General features: G+C 42.2%; 1 protein-coding gene across 3 annotated transcripts; it reads left to right on the plus strand.

The window, feature by feature from the left end:
• Window positions 1-443: 443 nt before the first annotated feature.
• Window positions 444-16,613, plus strand: LOC137172998 (la-related protein 4B-like). 3 transcript variants are annotated; one of them, XM_067577664.1, is made up of 16 exons: window positions 444-673; window positions 3,848-4,002; window positions 9,317-9,458; window positions 9,597-9,725; window positions 9,844-9,892; window positions 10,218-10,354; window positions 10,523-10,626; window positions 10,752-10,862; window positions 12,060-12,314; window positions 12,584-12,663; window positions 12,814-13,020; window positions 13,493-13,562; window positions 13,728-13,856; window positions 13,999-14,072; window positions 14,329-14,398; window positions 15,177-16,613. In XM_067577664.1, exons 2-16 carry the CDS (start codon window positions 3,913-3,915, stop codon window positions 15,339-15,341), a joined length of 1,812 nt encoding a protein of 603 aa, XP_067433765.1. In that variant the 5' UTR covers window positions 444-673; window positions 3,848-3,912; the 3' UTR covers window positions 15,342-16,613. The 3 variants fall into 3 exon arrangements, with proteins under 3 accessions (XP_067433765.1, XP_067433766.1, XP_067433764.1); XM_067577665.1 differs by lacking the exon at window positions 444-673 and adding an exon at window positions 809-1,038; XM_067577663.1 differs by lacking the exon at window positions 444-673 and adding an exon at window positions 4,780-8,125 and having other exon boundaries at window positions 3,912-4,002.
• The last annotated feature ends 795 nt before the right edge of the window (window positions 16,614-17,408 follow it).

A 17,408-nucleotide genomic window follows, 5' to 3' on the forward strand; every position in this document is an offset into this window, starting at 1 on the left:
CTGTAGTCACTCTCTGAATAAGAAGCACTATAAACAATATAATAAGAAAAACAAGAAATTCTAAGTTACATCTTGGGCTTTGGGTAACAGTAAGTGACATTTTTCACCCTTTTCTGACATATTATAGATCCAAAGAATAATTAATTAATTGAAGCAGAATAATTGATGCATGAATTTTCTATGGTAATTAAGTTAATTACTATAATTAAAACCACATACATGTAAATAGGTGGTCTTCAAGGTAAAATATTTCAATGATAAATTGATGTTAAATTCAACATAATGTATTCTGTAGTGATTCAGTTTCATATATTGTCATATATTCAGTTGCTTAAAAAAATAAAATAAAAATTACAACTATTTTGACCTTCCTAAACTTCCATACCCTGTAGAACTGACACATGACCTCAGTATTTCTAAAATCCTGATTACAGCCCTGCAGGTGTGCAGAAACTATTATTATTATTAATAATAATAATTATTATTATATTTTAATTTTCAGACTTTATTGCAACGTACAGTTTCCATAGCAACTGGAGAGTTTGTGTGTGGTTTGTGGAGGTAAACTAAACAGGCGGTTTTATGGAAGCAGACAAACAGAAAGTCACACAAACACACCACAAGAGAGCAAGAAATCAAGCTTGACTTCAACACAGCAGAGGAAAGGTGACAGGTGAGTACTGAAATACTGAGATTGATTCCGCTTTTTTTCAAGAAAGTTAAGCTATATTAGCACAACATTAACTTTAGCTGGCGCTAACCGTTAGCATCGTTTAACGTTATTGTTACTGTTCGATTTATGGACGTTAACCAGCTAACGTTAACGGCAGGTTAAAGCGGTTCGGTTAGCTGCTGCTTTTTGCCTCAAATGCCGTTTAAATGAAGGAAGTTAAAAGGTTATCAGCTCGGTTAACTTGACTTACACTTTGTCACAAAAAGCGTGTTGTTTTTTCCTTCATTTAACTCCCTCCAGCTAAAAGCTAACAAGGGTTAATTGAGGTTGTCAGCCGAGAAGACCGTCACCGAAACAGCATCGAAGTAAGCTAATGAAAGATTTTACTTAGAAACTTAGAGGGACGTTTGGCTTCAAAACTCAGCTGCAAATGCTTTTTTTAGTCGTTTTGTTTGGGAATCATATTTTGAGCATATTTAGCTGAAAAAGTTCAGAAAAGTTTGTTAATGAGAGGGGAAATGTGGCAGTTAGTAACAGTTAGCAACGTGTCAGTGGAGTTGGAATCGTCCAAAAGTTAATGAGAAATGTATTATTATTATTATTATTATTATTATTATTATTATTGTCAACACATTTTCACATTAAACATAATCCTTAATTAATTCTGATTTAAAATAATGAAGTTAGACGATATGCAGCAGCTCATAACTTTTCTTTTCAGCAACTGAAAGATAAAAGATAAAATGTTAACTCACCTTAAAATTGTAAAAAGTGGTTCAACCTTTAATAACTGCGTGTATAAAAGCGTTGGTCACACTTATATCACACTTGTACAGTAGATGTTATGCTGCTGAGTCAGTCTTCTTGATGTAGAAAAAACATGGTTTTAAACATTTTCAAAGACAGTTTGGAAAGTTTGTCAACCAGATGCTTTGGAACAATAAGTTAGTGTAAGTTAAACAACTAATGACTCATTTATTTGTGGTGTCAAACATGTAAATATCTCATAAAGGTTAATGTCAACCAGTTAACCAAAACAAATACAAAGTGTTTTAACCCTCCAATACATGGATAAAGCCTCAGTCACAGTGTCTGCTTTAATCCGTTTTAAATGGGAAACAAATTTTGAGCGTATTTAGCTGCAAAAAAGTGTAGAAAAGTGTGTTAATCAGAGGGGAAATCTGTCAGTTAATAACAGTAAGCAAAGTGTCAATGAAGTTGTGAGAAATGTAATTTTTTAAACATGTTTTTATATTAAAAATCATTAAAAGATCCTTTTTATCAGAATTTCATTAATTCTGATAAAAAGGGAAGTGAAATTATATGCAGCAACTCTTTAAGGTTATAATTAACTATTGAAAGATAAGTAAAAGGTTATCTTAACCTAGAATTATAAAAAGTGATTCAACCCTTTAATAACTGTGGATAAAAGCTTTGGTCACACTCTCTATTTTTAATATACTTGTGTGATGGATGTTTAGCCGCAGTTTTAATCTTGTTGTAGAAAAAACATATTTTGAACATTTTCAAAGACAGTTTGGAAAGTTTATTAACCAGAGGCTTTGGAAATGTAATTCTTAATAACAGTTGATGTCAGTTAAGATGAGGCTGACCAGAAACTAATGAGGAGTTAATTTGTGATGTCAAACATGTAAACATCCCATAAAGGTTGTTTTGTTGATATTTGTTTATCAACAAATATAAAGTGTTTTAATCTTCCAATATATGGACGAAGGCTTGGTCACAGTGTCTGTTTTAATCAGACGTGCCAGTATGGAAATACTTAGAGCTGCAATGATTAATTGATTAGTTGCCAATGATTAACACATCTTGGGTTTTAGGTAACAGTAATCCACATTTTTTACTCTTTTCTGACATTTTATAGATCCAACGACAAATCCATGAATTGAAAAAATAATCGACAGCTTAATCGATAATGAAATTGATTGTTAGTTGCAGCCCTAGACTTACTGTGTTCTTTGTAACGCTGGCTTGTGAAGTGTTGAGCTGCTGATTTAGTCGTGTTGCAGAAAAAACTCAGTAATCATTTTAGTTTGTTGTTTTTTAGCTGATAGTTTGTGATCTTTATCTCTTCTGAATGTGCTGCTTGGTGTCCATCTGATGTCATTTCTAAAAGAAAGTTTAGATTTGTTGAGAAAATTGCTTTTATATGATTATTTTATTTAGACAGGCCTATAGTCACTCTGTTAATAATAAGAACTATAAACAATATTGTGACTAATAAGCACTGTAGAATATTGTGACTAGGGCTGCAACTAACACACATCATCATTGTCGACTAATCTGTCGATTATTTTTTCATTTAATCTTACATCTGTAAAAGATGCTCATCACAAGTTGTGAAAGGTCAAAGTGACGTCATCAGATGTCTGTTTTTTTGTCCAACAAACAATCCAAAACTCAAAGATATTCAATTTAAAATAAAAGCAGCAAATCCTCACAACTAAGAAGCTAGAAACAGGAAGTATTGACACTTTTGCTTTAGAGAATGACAACTGATTGATTATCCAAACTGTGCTTCATCTCTAATCAACACACTTGTTATAGATGTACACACTGGTGATTCAAACAGGATCAGTGTGAAGTTATTGCTGAAATTGTAACGAAATGAATCAGTTAATGTGTTAGTGGATCACCTGAAATCAATTGATTACTATTATGATAAATGCTCCATCCTTTAAATCACTGTTCAAGCTAAAATGACAAGAATTTACTGGTTAGTTTGACAGATGTGAACTGCTTGCTTTTCTATGTGTCATATGATCATAAATTAAATAGTTTATTTTAGGTTGTTCAGCTATAATTTTTGGCTCTGGTGACTCCTGCTGGTCATCTGTCTCTATTCTGTCTGTGTTTGTGACAGTGTTTTATACTTAAGTAAAGTATTCATTGATTTTAAAAAAGTTATACAGTAGTATGTAATTAGAATTTAAATAGTCGTTACTTGTACACACACACACACACACACACCGTAGATCTCTGCTTAAATATGAGATGATGACTCTCTTACTCTGCTGCTCTTCAGCCTGCAGTTTTCACCAGGACACTTTCACTTTTAGTCCATATTGAGTGATCTAGTTGTTGCAAGTGTTTCCATCATGCCAGCTGGTGTTGTGACTCATTTCCTTCTCTCCTCCTCCTCCCCCCTGCCAGTCTCCGTGGTGACCATCGACAGCGGCAGCACTCGTCCCGTGAAGTTGCCCAACAGCCCGTGTCACATGACGTCAGACCAGAATCCACTGTGTCCAGCTGATCTACAGGTGCAGTTAACGCTCGGAGCGCTGGTTCCTGGATACTACTGCTACCAGGTAGTTTAATATTAATCATTAATATTCATCTACCTAAAGCATCATAACTTCACAGCACTCTGATCTGGTCCTTGATCCGGATAGAAGAACTTGTTTGGAATCACTGTCAGATTTCAGTCTGGAAACCAAATCATGCTTTAAAAAAAGCATCATTATAGAAATGTATTATTGAAAAAAACTACCACTGAGTAATCTGATTGATTGTTGGGGCCCGGACAACCACTCATGCATGCCTGGGGCCCGGGGGGGGGGGGGGGGCCTAGTGGCCTTGTCAGGGGAGACAGGGAGGGAGGCTGGGAGGGGGGAGCTGAAGCTGAAACTGATGTAAGTGAAAAGGAAAGATGTCAGTGGGAGGGAGAGAGAAGTGAATGGTGGGATGAGAGGAAGGAGGAGTGGACACTGCCGCAGTCCTGCTCTGTGATTGGTGGCCACTGGGCCATGTGCTGACCCCTCTCTAACTGTAGCCTAACTAGGGCTCCCACATGCATTCTCTCACACACACACACACACACACACACACACACACACACAAAGTGGTGTGCAGCCCTCTGTTGAGTGGCAGGGACATGTGAGCCCCTTCACATTTACTATTCTGGGCAGGGGAGGGGAAAACGGGGACGGAAGGGGAGGGGGCGAAGCAGGAGGGAGTAGAGGGTCTTTCCTCTTTCTGCATGTGGCTGAGCCATCGTGAGGAGCTGCGCATGATTTTGTCTTGTGTTGTTTAGGCTCTTACTGTGTGTGGCCATAGCAGTCTTGTTTGTTTTATTCCCACTCTAGGCCGGAGAAGATGGGGTGCTGCTTTAGTAAGGAGCTCAACCCCGGCCTGCAGAATGAGAGGAGAGGTCTGTTACAGCCCCCACTCCACGATGGGCTGAATGAGGTGACAGAGCAGGTCAGGCAACACGCTGCGGCTGTAGCTCAACATGTGTGCATGGAGGAAGAGGAAGAGGAGACACGCGTGGCAGACGGACCGGCCAAGTGTAAGCCGCCGCAAGATGAGAAGAGACCTCTAGAACCGGACAGCAAAGTTTACACAGAGGAGGCCTCGGTCGGCAGCGACAAAACCAAGCGGAGCGAGAGAGATCTCAAACCAGGGAGCACTCACAAGGAGGAGCAGGCTATTATTATCACAACCAGCACAAACATACATACAAACACGGACACGGCAGCAGGCGTGACACACACTGCCAGGCCCAGCTGTGAACCGGCTCCCTATATGGAGGTGCCCACACAGAGTCCAGCCAGACAGAGGATTTTGGAGAATGCCACACTCAGAGCTTTATGGTTCAATCAGCTCCCAGATGGGGAGGAGAAGCCAGCAGGCTCTTGGTCAGCTCCCGCCAGGTTACCCTCTGCTAGCTGGCAGAGCAACATCGGAGTGAGCGAGGTGTCAGGTGACCAACCACTGCCGCAGGTCAGCACGCGTTGGGAGACGCAGCGGGATTCCCCCAGAGCTGACCACAAGGATGAAGACGGCGAGGAAGTCTGTGTCGTCACGACAACGCTGGGTCAGGGTTTCAAAACAAGGACCCAGAGCTTCTACAGCATATGCTCCATTGACGCCGATGACCTTGACCACGACCATGATCACAGCCAATCCCAAACAGCTGGAGCAACACACTCACTGCACACAGCTGAAGTAGAAACAGCTGCTCTGCCCTGCATAGTGGAGTCTCCGGTCCTCAGCCAATCACACACAGAGGCATCCACAGCCTGCGACCAGAAGCATGCCACAGAATCTAAAATGACCAGACTGTCACATGATGAGAAACCAGCTACACAGTCACATGCCGCAGAACAGGCCTCCACTGTCCTGTCAAAGACCACCGTACCACTTCCTGTTGTATCCCCACAGCTAGTCGACCCTCTGCCCCTGACCAGCAGTCCCATAACCAGCGAGGACCCTCGGGTGACTGAACAGGACAGCCCTGATAATACTGGAGATTTGAACTGTCTGACAGCTGCAAAGGATACAGATGAATCCACGAGTGACACTTTAATGACGTCAAACACAGATGAAAATACATGTGTGGATAAGAAGAATGAATGTGCGGAGGCCGAGAGTGTGAAGGGGTCAGAAGAAAAGATAGTTACAGAGGATTGTGTGTGTTCAGAGGAGCAGAGTGTGTTCTTGGAGGACCGCAGAGCTGCAGACGACGTCTTTAATGCCACAAAGGAAACATCAGTCAGCTTCCAGGAGAAAGAATCGGATCAGATTGTAGATTCTGGCTTTAATCCTCCGGACAGATGTCTGCATGAGTCCGACCTCATACCAGAGAAGCACATCCAAAGTTCACAGCCAGCCACTGAAACTTCTGAGTCGGATACTTCCAGTCAGAGCCTCAGTTCTTCAAAGCTTGACTTCAAAGCGCCGCACAAGGAGGAGGAGGAGGACAGTTTGCCTCTGCCTGGAGGACAGATCGAGCCGGATAAACCCTCCCCGCAGAGCGAGGCCATCTCTGTGAGTATCTGCAGAAGCCGAAGCAAGGGAGAGGACGTCGGTCACAGCAGCACAGCAGATACGAGCCTCACAGAGGTGTCGTCAATCTCCACCATCTCCGCCGTGTCATCACTGCCCACTGAGCTGACCGCCTTCTCCTGCCACCCAGATCCGATGCCTCTCTCAGACTTCACTAAAACCACATCTGAGAAATTAGATTTTAATTTCAACGATCCAACGTTTGAATTGAGCAGCGTTAAGCCTCCCGGTCGAGACGTCGAACCCGCTGAGCAAAGCGACTCCAGGTTGGACGACTGTGACAAACAGTTTGACGGCGGTGATGTAAAAACTGACGGTGAGCTGGTTTCTCTTAAAAATGAGACTTTTCAGGACGTCCTCATGAGCGGAGATGACAGACAGGTCACCAAAAAGCCCCAACCTGAAACGTGTCAGGACAGCAAACATGTTGAGAGTGGTGATGTTACAGTCGGTTTACCTGAAACAGCACAAAACAGCCCTCACCCGGAGACGAGTGATGAAAAATGTAACATGACGTTTGAGCACTGTGATGACTGCACAGCTGTAAATATAAGCATCTCTCCTCAGGACCACGAGAGCAGCACTGAGGACTCGTGTCACAGTCCTCTTTCACAACCTCCTGCTGCTGAAAGTGAGCATTCTGTTACCACTTCCTCTTCTCCGCCTCCGTCTTCCTCCTGCACATCTTTTGAGGAAGGTGAGCAGAGGTTTAGTTTAGAGACTGAAGTTAATACTGAGAGTGGATGCAGCCAAATCCAACTGAAGGTAAATCCACCAGTATGTGAGGAAAGAGAAGAAGAAGCAGCAGTTGCACAGGAGATTGATCAACACTTTTCATTGCCTGTCGAGCTTGAATCTGCAGATACAGTCGAAGAACTTTCCCACAATCAGCCAACCTCTGAAATATTTCCCTCCAGTGTTTCCTCTGACTGTCTGAAGCCAGATGTCGACCTCATCCTACAGCACGAAGCCTCTAATAGTTTGTCTGAACCTTCAGATTCATCAAATGGAAATCTCTTGGATGAAATTAACAAGATGAAGATGTCACCAGAGGAGCAACCTGCACTTGACAGCGATATTGCTCCAGAGAATTTTACAGTAACTCAGACGCTGCCCAAAAGCATGGAGGTCTGCGTTGACACCAGCATCTGTGACTCTTACATGATTCCTAATGATATTATCTGTGAGGACGACAGAGCTCCGATTTCAGACTGCCAGGAGGACCTCAACATGATCACGGTGGATCCAGGTCAGATCGACGTGCACGCCTCAACTCCGTCTTACGTGATTCACTTCCTGGGTCACGAGCCGCCAGCGGCCGCCGAGGACGGAGAGAGAGAAGGAGGGATGAGGGAGATGGTGTCCGAGCTGCTGGGAGAGGACGCGGACTCCTCCGTCTGCCGCCTCTATCCCCACCCCTGGATCAAGCTGGGTCTGGGGGACAGCTGCGGGGGTTGGGCCCAGGGGACGTTAGATGCCGAGCCCGGCCAGGGTGAGAGCGAGACGGGCGCCGACGCGGAGCTGCTCCCGGCCTCTGTCTCAGAGCTCCAGCCCTCCATGGCTCTGCTGGGAGCTTATCCCTACAGTACTGTGATGCCTCAGGGATCCTGTGTGTGGGACTGGCACACAGACTGCACTCAGTCTGTAAGTGTTCACTCAACACATGAGACGGGTTGAGTGAAGTCAGTTTGCTGTCTTTGTTTTTATGTGATACTGTTGATGAAAGACAGACTTTACTTGAGGTTCAGGGTGTCTCAGTGGTAGAGGTGTGAATCTTCAGTGACCTCACGATTCGATTACGAGTCACCTGTCAATGATTAGCGATGCATACAAGCAGTCAGATAAATCTTAGCTCCCTTTTTATTTAGAAAGTGCTTTCAAAAAACAGACTACTCCAGTCTATAATATAATAAGCTGCATCCCTTCAATACCAGTATCTGTGTGACCCAGTTTGGACCAGTCGTACGTCAGAGTTGACAGGGCCTCCTCAATTCTTGGCTGATTAGTTGGGTTCGCTGTATTCTTTATCAAAATGTGCCCAGATGTCCGCTTTCAAAATACTTGGTGTATTTTTTATCACCGGCTGCTGATCTTTGCCTCATCCTGTTGTATCTCCCAATATATAAAACTAATGTTAGCCTAACGTTCACCCACAGTTCAATGCAAGAGAGCGACGTTGCTCCTGGAAGGAAACTGTAACTTTACAACTTTATTGTCACAGTAAAATCTGTTAATTAGAAATTAACAGAAGGGTTGGGGGTGTTTTTGTTTTTCATGTAGGCCTCATTATCCAGATTATGTTCTGTCACTGCATCGATGCTGAATCGTCCACGTCCGCACCTCTACTCAATAGATGACACAGTTAATTAATACACTGATGAATAGAGCAGAGACAAACACTGAACAGCTAAATATCTTCTACTGGATGTTAGCAGACAGTCTTTTATACTCTTTGTTACAAAGATGATACATAACAAGTGATCATTCACACAGACATCTGCAAGACCTTTTATACAGAGATGATTTTCACAGTTTTGTAACAATGAGAGAAGACATTATAAAAAAACAGCAATTACTGTTTCAGTTTAGAGTGAGACTGAATATCATTTAGTTCTGTGTATTTTACTCTTTTTTTTTGGATTGATCAGGTTCAGTGAGAGCTGCTAATAGACATTTTCAGTCTGTTCTTGACTTGAATCACCTGCACATCTGTTGTTAACAGTTATATTCATTTGCTCCGTTCTCTGAATTACTCATGTCAAAATGTTCTGTATATATCCGACTTAATGTTTCATATTAGATTAACATTATGCACACTGTGTCTTTTCATTTCAGGAACCCGTTGCAGCCCCCAGCCTTAACCCTGACGCTGAGGTATGGACCAATCACAACTTTAATTTGGACGTCGCTGGCCCCGTTTTCCCACAGGCTCAGCAGCCGTGGCTGCAGTTCCCCAGCGATCAGATCAATCATGAAGGTAGACTCAACTTACTCTTTTACTTTCATCCTGAACCAGGATAAATCCTGTCTTCAATATTAGATTTTCATTAATCTAACAGTGTTTGCAGATTGTGGTACTGCTGTGGTGATAACATGCTGATGGGTTCACTTTTAGGATATGTGCCAGAGTTTCAGCTGGAGAACATGGGCCTGACTGAGACTGATCCCAGCACAGCAGAGTACCAAACGCTGGCTGCTGAAGCTCCCTTAGTTAATGGAGAGCCCAGTGACCCACCTGTCACAGGTATCTGTCCAAAAAACTTTGTTTTTTCCCAGATTATAACACAGTAAAAAAAAGTTTTCAAATAACAGGAGCACTGACTGTCAGATCAGATGTAGTAATGACTTCCTGTGATTTTTAGATGAGATCACACAACAGCTGAGGACAGTTTTGGAGTCCTGCTTGACCAGGTAAGAACTCTGAACATCATCTCTGTTTGTCCTGTTGAAGAAGTCATATCATCAGATATTTAGATGATGACTGACAGTTTTCATTCGGGACACAATGTGATATCGGAGGCATAAAAACATAATAAAAGCTTTGATATACATACTTGATGCTATGTCTGATCTGGTTGTCTTTTCCCTTTGTGCATCATTATTTGAAATTTATTTCCTTGTCTTTTCTTTTGTTTGGCTGTCCAACATGTTTGTGTACCTGTCATAACCTTTAGTAACCTCTTCAAACATTTCTGCTTAGAGGATTCTTCTGACCAGCTGTTGTGTCCCTCCACAGAGAGCACCTTGGCAGCGACCTGTACCTCAAATCTCAGATGGACAGTGACCAGTACATTTCAATCTCAACGCTGGCCAGCCTCGACAAGATCAAGAGTCTCAGCACGGACCTGAACCTCATCTCTGACATTCTGAAATGTCAGTGTTTACATTTATTGTTTTATTCAAATGTATTTGTTTTATTAATTAATCAGGACTATTAGTATTAAAGAGATTTTTTCTTGCTCTACACAGCACACAAACTGTAAATGAATTATTTGTTGGTTTATTGTTGTCTCTGAGTCTTTCTCTTTCTCTGCCTGGCAGCTCTGCCGCTGGTCCAGGTGGCTCCGTGCGGTGAGAAGGTCCGACCCAGCCAGAGTCGATGTGTCGTCATCCTGCGTGAGATCCCTGATACCACACCTCGTGAGGCAAGAGCCCGTCCACCACACCAACACAACCAGACTCCTCTCCCCTCAGTCTTTATTCAGCTGCTGTTTTTACAACAGACTGACACTTCTCAGTTTGTGGGATATTAACTTCTGTTGTTGTGCAGGAGGTGGAGGCTCTTTTTGACGGAGAGAACCTGCCCAAGTTCCTGAGCTGTGAGTTTGTGAGCAACGATAACTGGTTTGTCACCTTTAAATCAGAAGCCGACGCACAACAGGTAAAATACAGCTGACCATGTTGTTATCTTATTGTTTATATACTGTATATCACTGCAGTTATGCCTTAATGTTTGATAATATTTGGTGTGAGACAAGAACATAATTCTGTGAGCAGCTTTATTTCAGACATGTATTTGTTTCTCTTGGACTATCGGGACAATCGAAATACATAAATTTGAGTATAACTTAACAGGTTCGTTGGAATACCGACAAAGTATTTTCTCATCTGGAACAAAATGATCATTTTAGAATGAAATGTTCAAATTGTCCACCTTTTTTTAAATTTTTTTTTGTCAGTTTGTGCTTTAGAAGTTTGATTTTTATTTATTTAGACCAATATCACAAATCACAAATTTGCCTCAGGAGGCTCTACAGTCTGTACAGCATCCTCTAACGTTAGACCCTTGATTTAAATAAAGAAAACCTCCCCAAAATACCTTCAACAGGTAAAAAATGGAGGAAACTTCAGGAAGAGCCTCCTGGACAAATAGAATTAACCAGATAGCAAACTGCAAATATGTAAAATCATGATGACAAAGTTATAGATGAATATCTGTAGATACTAGGGCTGGGTATCGATACGGAATTCCCAAATCAATTTCATTCCTATTCACAAGGTCCTGATTTGGTTCCTGATTCCATTGGACAGTGATTGGGTCGGGGATCAGTTACAATACCAACTTTACTTGAATATGAGAACTAATGCTGTAAATTATACAGGGAACCTTCTACCTGGTGCATAATTAAAAATATTAATGTTTACATTAAGAATTGACCCCAAAGCAGTTACATTAAAGTACTTTTTATTTAACATGAACACACAACAGCCAACAGAATATAGTGCAACTCTACAGACTCTATAGTTAGTGAGTATTGAGTCACCAGATCAGTGCTTTCTTTAGTTGCAGCTTATAAACAACAACTTCTATTTTAAATTGAATCACCAGGCAGTCAGTGTCAATGAGGCGGCTACAAACATCACTAATACCTCTGGAAAACATAAACTCTGCTGTCATTGTCTCACAAAGCGTTTGTGCAACAGGAGAGATGTCGTGGCCATTTTTATTTATTTATTTTTTTTAACCCAGCCCTATTAGATACATTAATAACATATATGAAGAATTATCAGAAGAGCATCAGAACTTCAGATGAATGTTTGTAGGCACCTGTTAGCAGTGCTCTGTGTTTGTCCTCAGGCCTACAAGTACCTGCGAGAGGAGGTTCGGGTGTTCCAGGGAAAGCCGATCATGGCGAGGATAAAGGCCAAAACCATGGCAGTCGCTTCCTATGCTCCAAAAAACGGCTACAGACCCGCCCAGCTGGACAACTGCAGCAATCCTTACGGCTCCTACTTTCCCCCGACATCCTTTCATATGCCAACACAACAGCTGTATGATTTCACCAATGAGGTGTGGCCTTCAGCTGCGTCACAATACTCCGAGTGTGCTGAGGTTTGTTCTTATGTTGACTTTCTTTTGTAGGATAATAGTTTAACGATTTGTCTTTATAAGAAGAGCTTATTATATAGAAACATGCTTAGAAAGAATGATTTTCTGCTCCTCCATCTTCGTTTTCTTTGATTTGTGGATACTGTTGCTGCTTATGGCTCATTTAATGTGTGAGCAGTAACTCTGTGGTCCCTTCTCACCTTGTTTTGGCTAATAGTTCATAAGCAGTGTGATTCAGTTTCCATCAAGCTGTTGTTTTTTTTTGTCTGTAGCATCCACCGATGATGAATGACTTCATGAATGGGTTCCCAGCAGCTTCTAACTTCAAACCTCGCAACCCACACAGGCAGAGGTAGCTACTTGTCATTCTGTCTTGTCTCTGTTGTTTAAATAATTGTTAGGAAAGAAACTAGTTGCACGCCTCCTCTTTTATTAGCTGTTAAAATGTCTTAATGTGGGTGTGAACATGCGCCGGCTGGCATTCATAATTCATCTCTTGCAGAAGAGGCTCGAGATGGTCGAACTCTGGAGAACGCTGGCAGGTCCATCAGAACGACTCCTCTCACCCGTCTGAGCAAACGCCAGAGGAACGCTCCTCTTCTCCGAAGTCGGGTCGAGGGAGGTCACGGGGCAACATGCGCCGTCAGACCAGAGGTGGAAGGACGGAGCCCCACAAGCAACTCGTGCCACCGACTTCCGACAGAGGAAGGTAGCGAAACATCAACTCATTTCTCAGAAGGTTGGGACTTGAGTGTCAATGCAGAAACCTGTGGCTGTTAAAAACAAAGCACATTGTGATATCTGATTAGGCCAAAGCAGCATCAAAGGTAATGATAGGATTCAGCAAACGAACTGTAAACATGCAAATAGAAACCAAAATAAGCAGGAAAAATGTAGAACCCATTACAGCTGGTGAATTTGATTTAAGCCTGAATTGTACTTCATCATGGAGGTGTTGCCGTAGTTACAGCCGTGGGTGCTGCAGTATAGAGCGATGTATCGTCTACAGAGTTATATGAGAAGACGAACCTACATAAGTTGTATTTCTTAAAGTCAGCTGTACCTACAGAAAAACCCTCCAGCATACAGTAGGTTGAGTGATGCTGTAGCGCAGAAATATAAATCAGTATTTACTTGGAGCTGCAGTAATATCACCACTCTGCTTTATCTCTGCTCTGAAGGAGAGGAAACTTCAGCCAGAGGAGGAGAGAGAACATGAGGTCATGGGACAGATCTGCTGGAAACAATCGTGTAAGCAGCCAGTGAACATTTGTTTGTAATATTCACTTTGCTGAAACTGTGCATTGACTCTCTCTGTGTGTGTGTGTGTGTGTGTGTGTGTGCGTGTGTGTGTGTGTGTGTGTGTGTGTGTGTGTGTGTGTGTGTGTGTGTGTGTGTGTGTGTGTGTGTGTATAGAATGCACCAAATCAGTCACCTCCTCGTCAGCCGTCTCCTCCTCTCGAGCTTGGACTGACGAGCTTCCCTCCTCTTCCTCCGGCAAACACTGCCATAGCAACGCTACCTGCAGCAAACGGCAGCGTCAAGGTAACCAGCTCTCTCTCTATCTCTCTCTCTCGAGCTTTCATACTCACAGTCCTGAAAACCTCACTGTATAAAGCCTTAACATTGGTCACAAACACACACACACATACAAGCATTAATGGTTAAACTGACTTTATTCCATCAGAGTCCAATCAAAAGCAGCAGCCTCTGCACACCAGTACCAGTGATGTCACGAGAGCCTGAGCCAGTCTCCCAGCAGTAAGTATCTGAGAGAGCAGCTGGATGATGATTTACCAGCAGAGCAGTTTGCTGCATTAACTGTCATGATTCATTCTCTAATATCCCTCAAGGTTAGTTCACAGCACAACAAGCTTCCCCCACTTATCTTCCTTATTCGTCCTTCATATGTGGACATGTGGCAGTTTTTCAGTTGCCATGAGGTTCGTGATGTACATGTGATGTTGTTGCAGAGGTGTGAAAGTGTTTTTTTTTATTTGGATCTTTGTCTCCGCAGGAATGTGAAGGAGAGAACAGAGACAACCAACGAGGCCAAACCAGCTCCGCTCATACAGGAACCAGTCACAGTAAGACTTCTCAGCATCACTTTCAACAACTCCGTAGCGTTCGATACCATCCGTCCGTCACCTCGCGAGGCAGCTGGATTCACGAGGTCACGACATCACAAGATCATGTGAGAATCCTTCTTGTGAAGCTTCAAGTTAGGCGCTTGTGTCTGAACCACCAGCGGTTCGGACCGATCAGCGTCCTACGAGCGTTCTCACATGATCTCATGAAACCAGCTGCCTCACGAGGTTAGACGGTGATTGACAGATGGATCATCCAATCACCTGCCACGTATTTTCCAAATTTCCAAGTACGACTTCTCCGATGGCTCTGTGTAACAAAACTGCTTTTTTTGATTTCAGTGAAAAGTATCCAGTTTCAGTACTAGTGATAGTATGTGATATACTGTTATAATGGATATGGGCATCAAACCATCAGATTGCCAAACTTAATGACCAAAATTGTACGAACCACTCAGAGCTAAAAAGACCAATAATCCACAACTCTTTTGAGAACATGTACTACATGATTACATGACTCGAAGTAGGATGCACAAACCTGCAGCAGCGTCTGACACTTGAAGGCCATTAGCGACAAAAGACAGATATTAAATCACATGATCGTTAACATGCACGTGTTTTGGTCTTGTTGCTCAGAAAGCATGGTGATAAGGTAAATAAAATTAGATGGATAGAGGAGATGTTAGATCAGCTTGAGCTCTCTGCTTGAAAGCCATTAACGTGCAGAAGAGGACAGGTGTGACACAGACTGACCCCACCTTGTGCTCTGATTGGCCAGGAGTCCAAGAAGCCGAGCTACGCCGAGATCTGCCAGAGAGCGTCGCCCAATGAGCCGGCACTGCCTGCTGAGCCGGCTCCGCCCACCGACCACGCCTCCTCCGAGACAGAGCATATCCCGACCTATCCGGGGAACGCCTCTGACCCCACTCTGTTGTCACGGTGATGACATAGGATGAAGAAAAAGACACTTATGAACTTCTTTATGAGTGTTGTATAAGCTTAGAATGTATTGTTGTAATGTCCAATCATACAAACAGGCTGCCTGTTAACATGTGGTGTAATCAGGGCAGATTGTCGCGATTTATTGAACTGAACATCAACTTTAAATCGACTAAATTTCGGTCTGAATCTTGAACCCCAGATAAATACTGCTGACATGTACTGCTGTGAACTGGGTGGGTCTGACTGCTGGCTGGTTCAGGACAGGATGGGCTGATGCGGGTCCCCGGGTCGCTTAACCACTCAGGACATCGAAGCCCAACGTTTCAGTTTGATCTGCTACTTTCTGTTTAGTTTTATTTATCGGTTCATAGTTCAGATCAGTTTAGAGAACCAGGTTCCATCTCGATTCAGCCTCGTTTCTTTAGCTGGTGGCAGCGGCACTTCTTTTCCTGCTGTTTGTGTGTGTTGGATGTTTTTCTCGCTGTACAGGTTGTTCCGACATGATTCTGAACTTGTTTTGATGTTTTTTTTTGTTTTTCATACATCTGTGTTATTCTTTCGTCTACAGAGCGGCTGTGGGCACACATGATGCTTTTTCTCTAAATATTAGTACCAGAGGAGTCACCCAGTTTGTTTCTATTAGTCTTTCAAATGCTGGTGAGACGTGAAGGCCTGTAATGAACCAAGGTCCAATATGTATTAGTGAGTATCGGAAGGATCAGATCTCTGTATTGATTTGAAAAGCACTGTACATCAATCCTTTATCTCTGCATGATTTTCTTTTTTTTTTTTTTTTAATTTCATTTTAGGATTTAATTTATGTGATATTTTTATTTATGATAGATGAGTGCTTTTGTGTGTTTAGGCTTTATCGATTGTAAACATCTGTACCTGTGTTGACAAATTAAGTCCAGCTGATGTCACCATTTAGTCTCCCAGTCTCCGTCTGCTCAGGTGACACTGAGCTGGATTTTGGACACAGGTGGGCTCATTTCAGGTCGCCACATAAAGGGAAGCATGCTTTTTTCTGGCTGGGCAGGTTAGTTAGTGTCTGTAAGCAAGCGCTGATTCCGCACTAAGAACTTGAATTGTATTTGAGAACTTGAATTTGATTGTATTGAGTCCAATGTTCTTTTGTTTAAAATATAAAATTTTAAATGTAAAACAGTTGTCATGGAGAAAGACAGCAGCTATGGTTGTGGCACATGTTACTTTGTCTGTACAGATGTATATAATACTGAGCAAATATTAAAGAAGTGCCTTTGAAGTTAAATATGTTTTGTGTTTATGTTGTTTTGAACATCAGTGGTGGGAAGTAACTTGATACTTTGATGCTACTTTATTCTTCCACTCCTACATTTCAGAGGGAAATATTGTACTTTCTACTCCACTACATTTATTTAACAGCTTTAGTTACTTTCAGATGAAGATTTGACACAATGGATAATATAACAAGCTTTTAAAATACAACACATTGTTAAAGATGAAACCAGTGGTTTCCAACCTTTTTGGCTTTTGACGTCTTACAAAAAGCAGTGTGTAGTCGGGGTCACATTTCACATGTCTATGAGTTGTTAACAGCTCCACCAAATAGTGATTTTTCCCTCTAAACTTCTCACATACTTTCATTTACATAAATGTTCAAATGATCCAATATTTCAGCAAAAATCAAAGATTAGAGAAAAAGTCCAAAAACTGAAAACAGATTTGTGTATCAGAACTTTGTTTTTTCTTCTTTCCTCTCCCATTAATCATCTCATGACCCCTCAGATTTATCTGCTGACCCTTTGGAGGGGCCCGACCCCTAGGTTGGGAACCACTGGACTAAACTAGCTAACTGTATATAAAGTAGTGTAAACTAGCTCCACCTCCAGCAGCTACAACAGTAACATGCTGCTCTAACACTGATGCTTCACTATTAATAATCTAATGATGTCATATATAATAATATATCAGTCAGAGGGACCAAACCACTACTTTTACTGCAATACTTTAACTACATCAAGCTCATAATACTTATGTACTTTTACTGCAATACTTTAACTACATCAAGCTCACTCTACTTTTA

Source organism: Thunnus thynnus, chromosome 21, assembly GCF_963924715.1.
Source record: "Thunnus thynnus chromosome 21, fThuThy2.1, whole genome shotgun sequence".
Taxonomy (NCBI): Eukaryota; Metazoa; Chordata; class Actinopteri; order Scombriformes; family Scombridae; genus Thunnus; species Thunnus thynnus.

Coding starts and splice junctions, on each gene's coding strand:
- LOC137172998 (XM_067577663.1), top strand. CDS start 4,790: ATGGGGTGCTGCTTTAGTAAGGAGCTCAACCCCGGCCTGCAGAATGAG. Junction 10,627..10,751: donor CTGATACCACACCTCGTGAG/GCAAGAGCCCGT, acceptor GTTGTTGTGCAG/GAGGTGGAGGCTCTTTTTGA. Junction 13,021..13,492: donor CCGACTTCCGACAGAGGAAG/GTAGCGAAACAT, acceptor TCTGCTCTGAAG/GAGAGGAAACTTCAGCCAGA.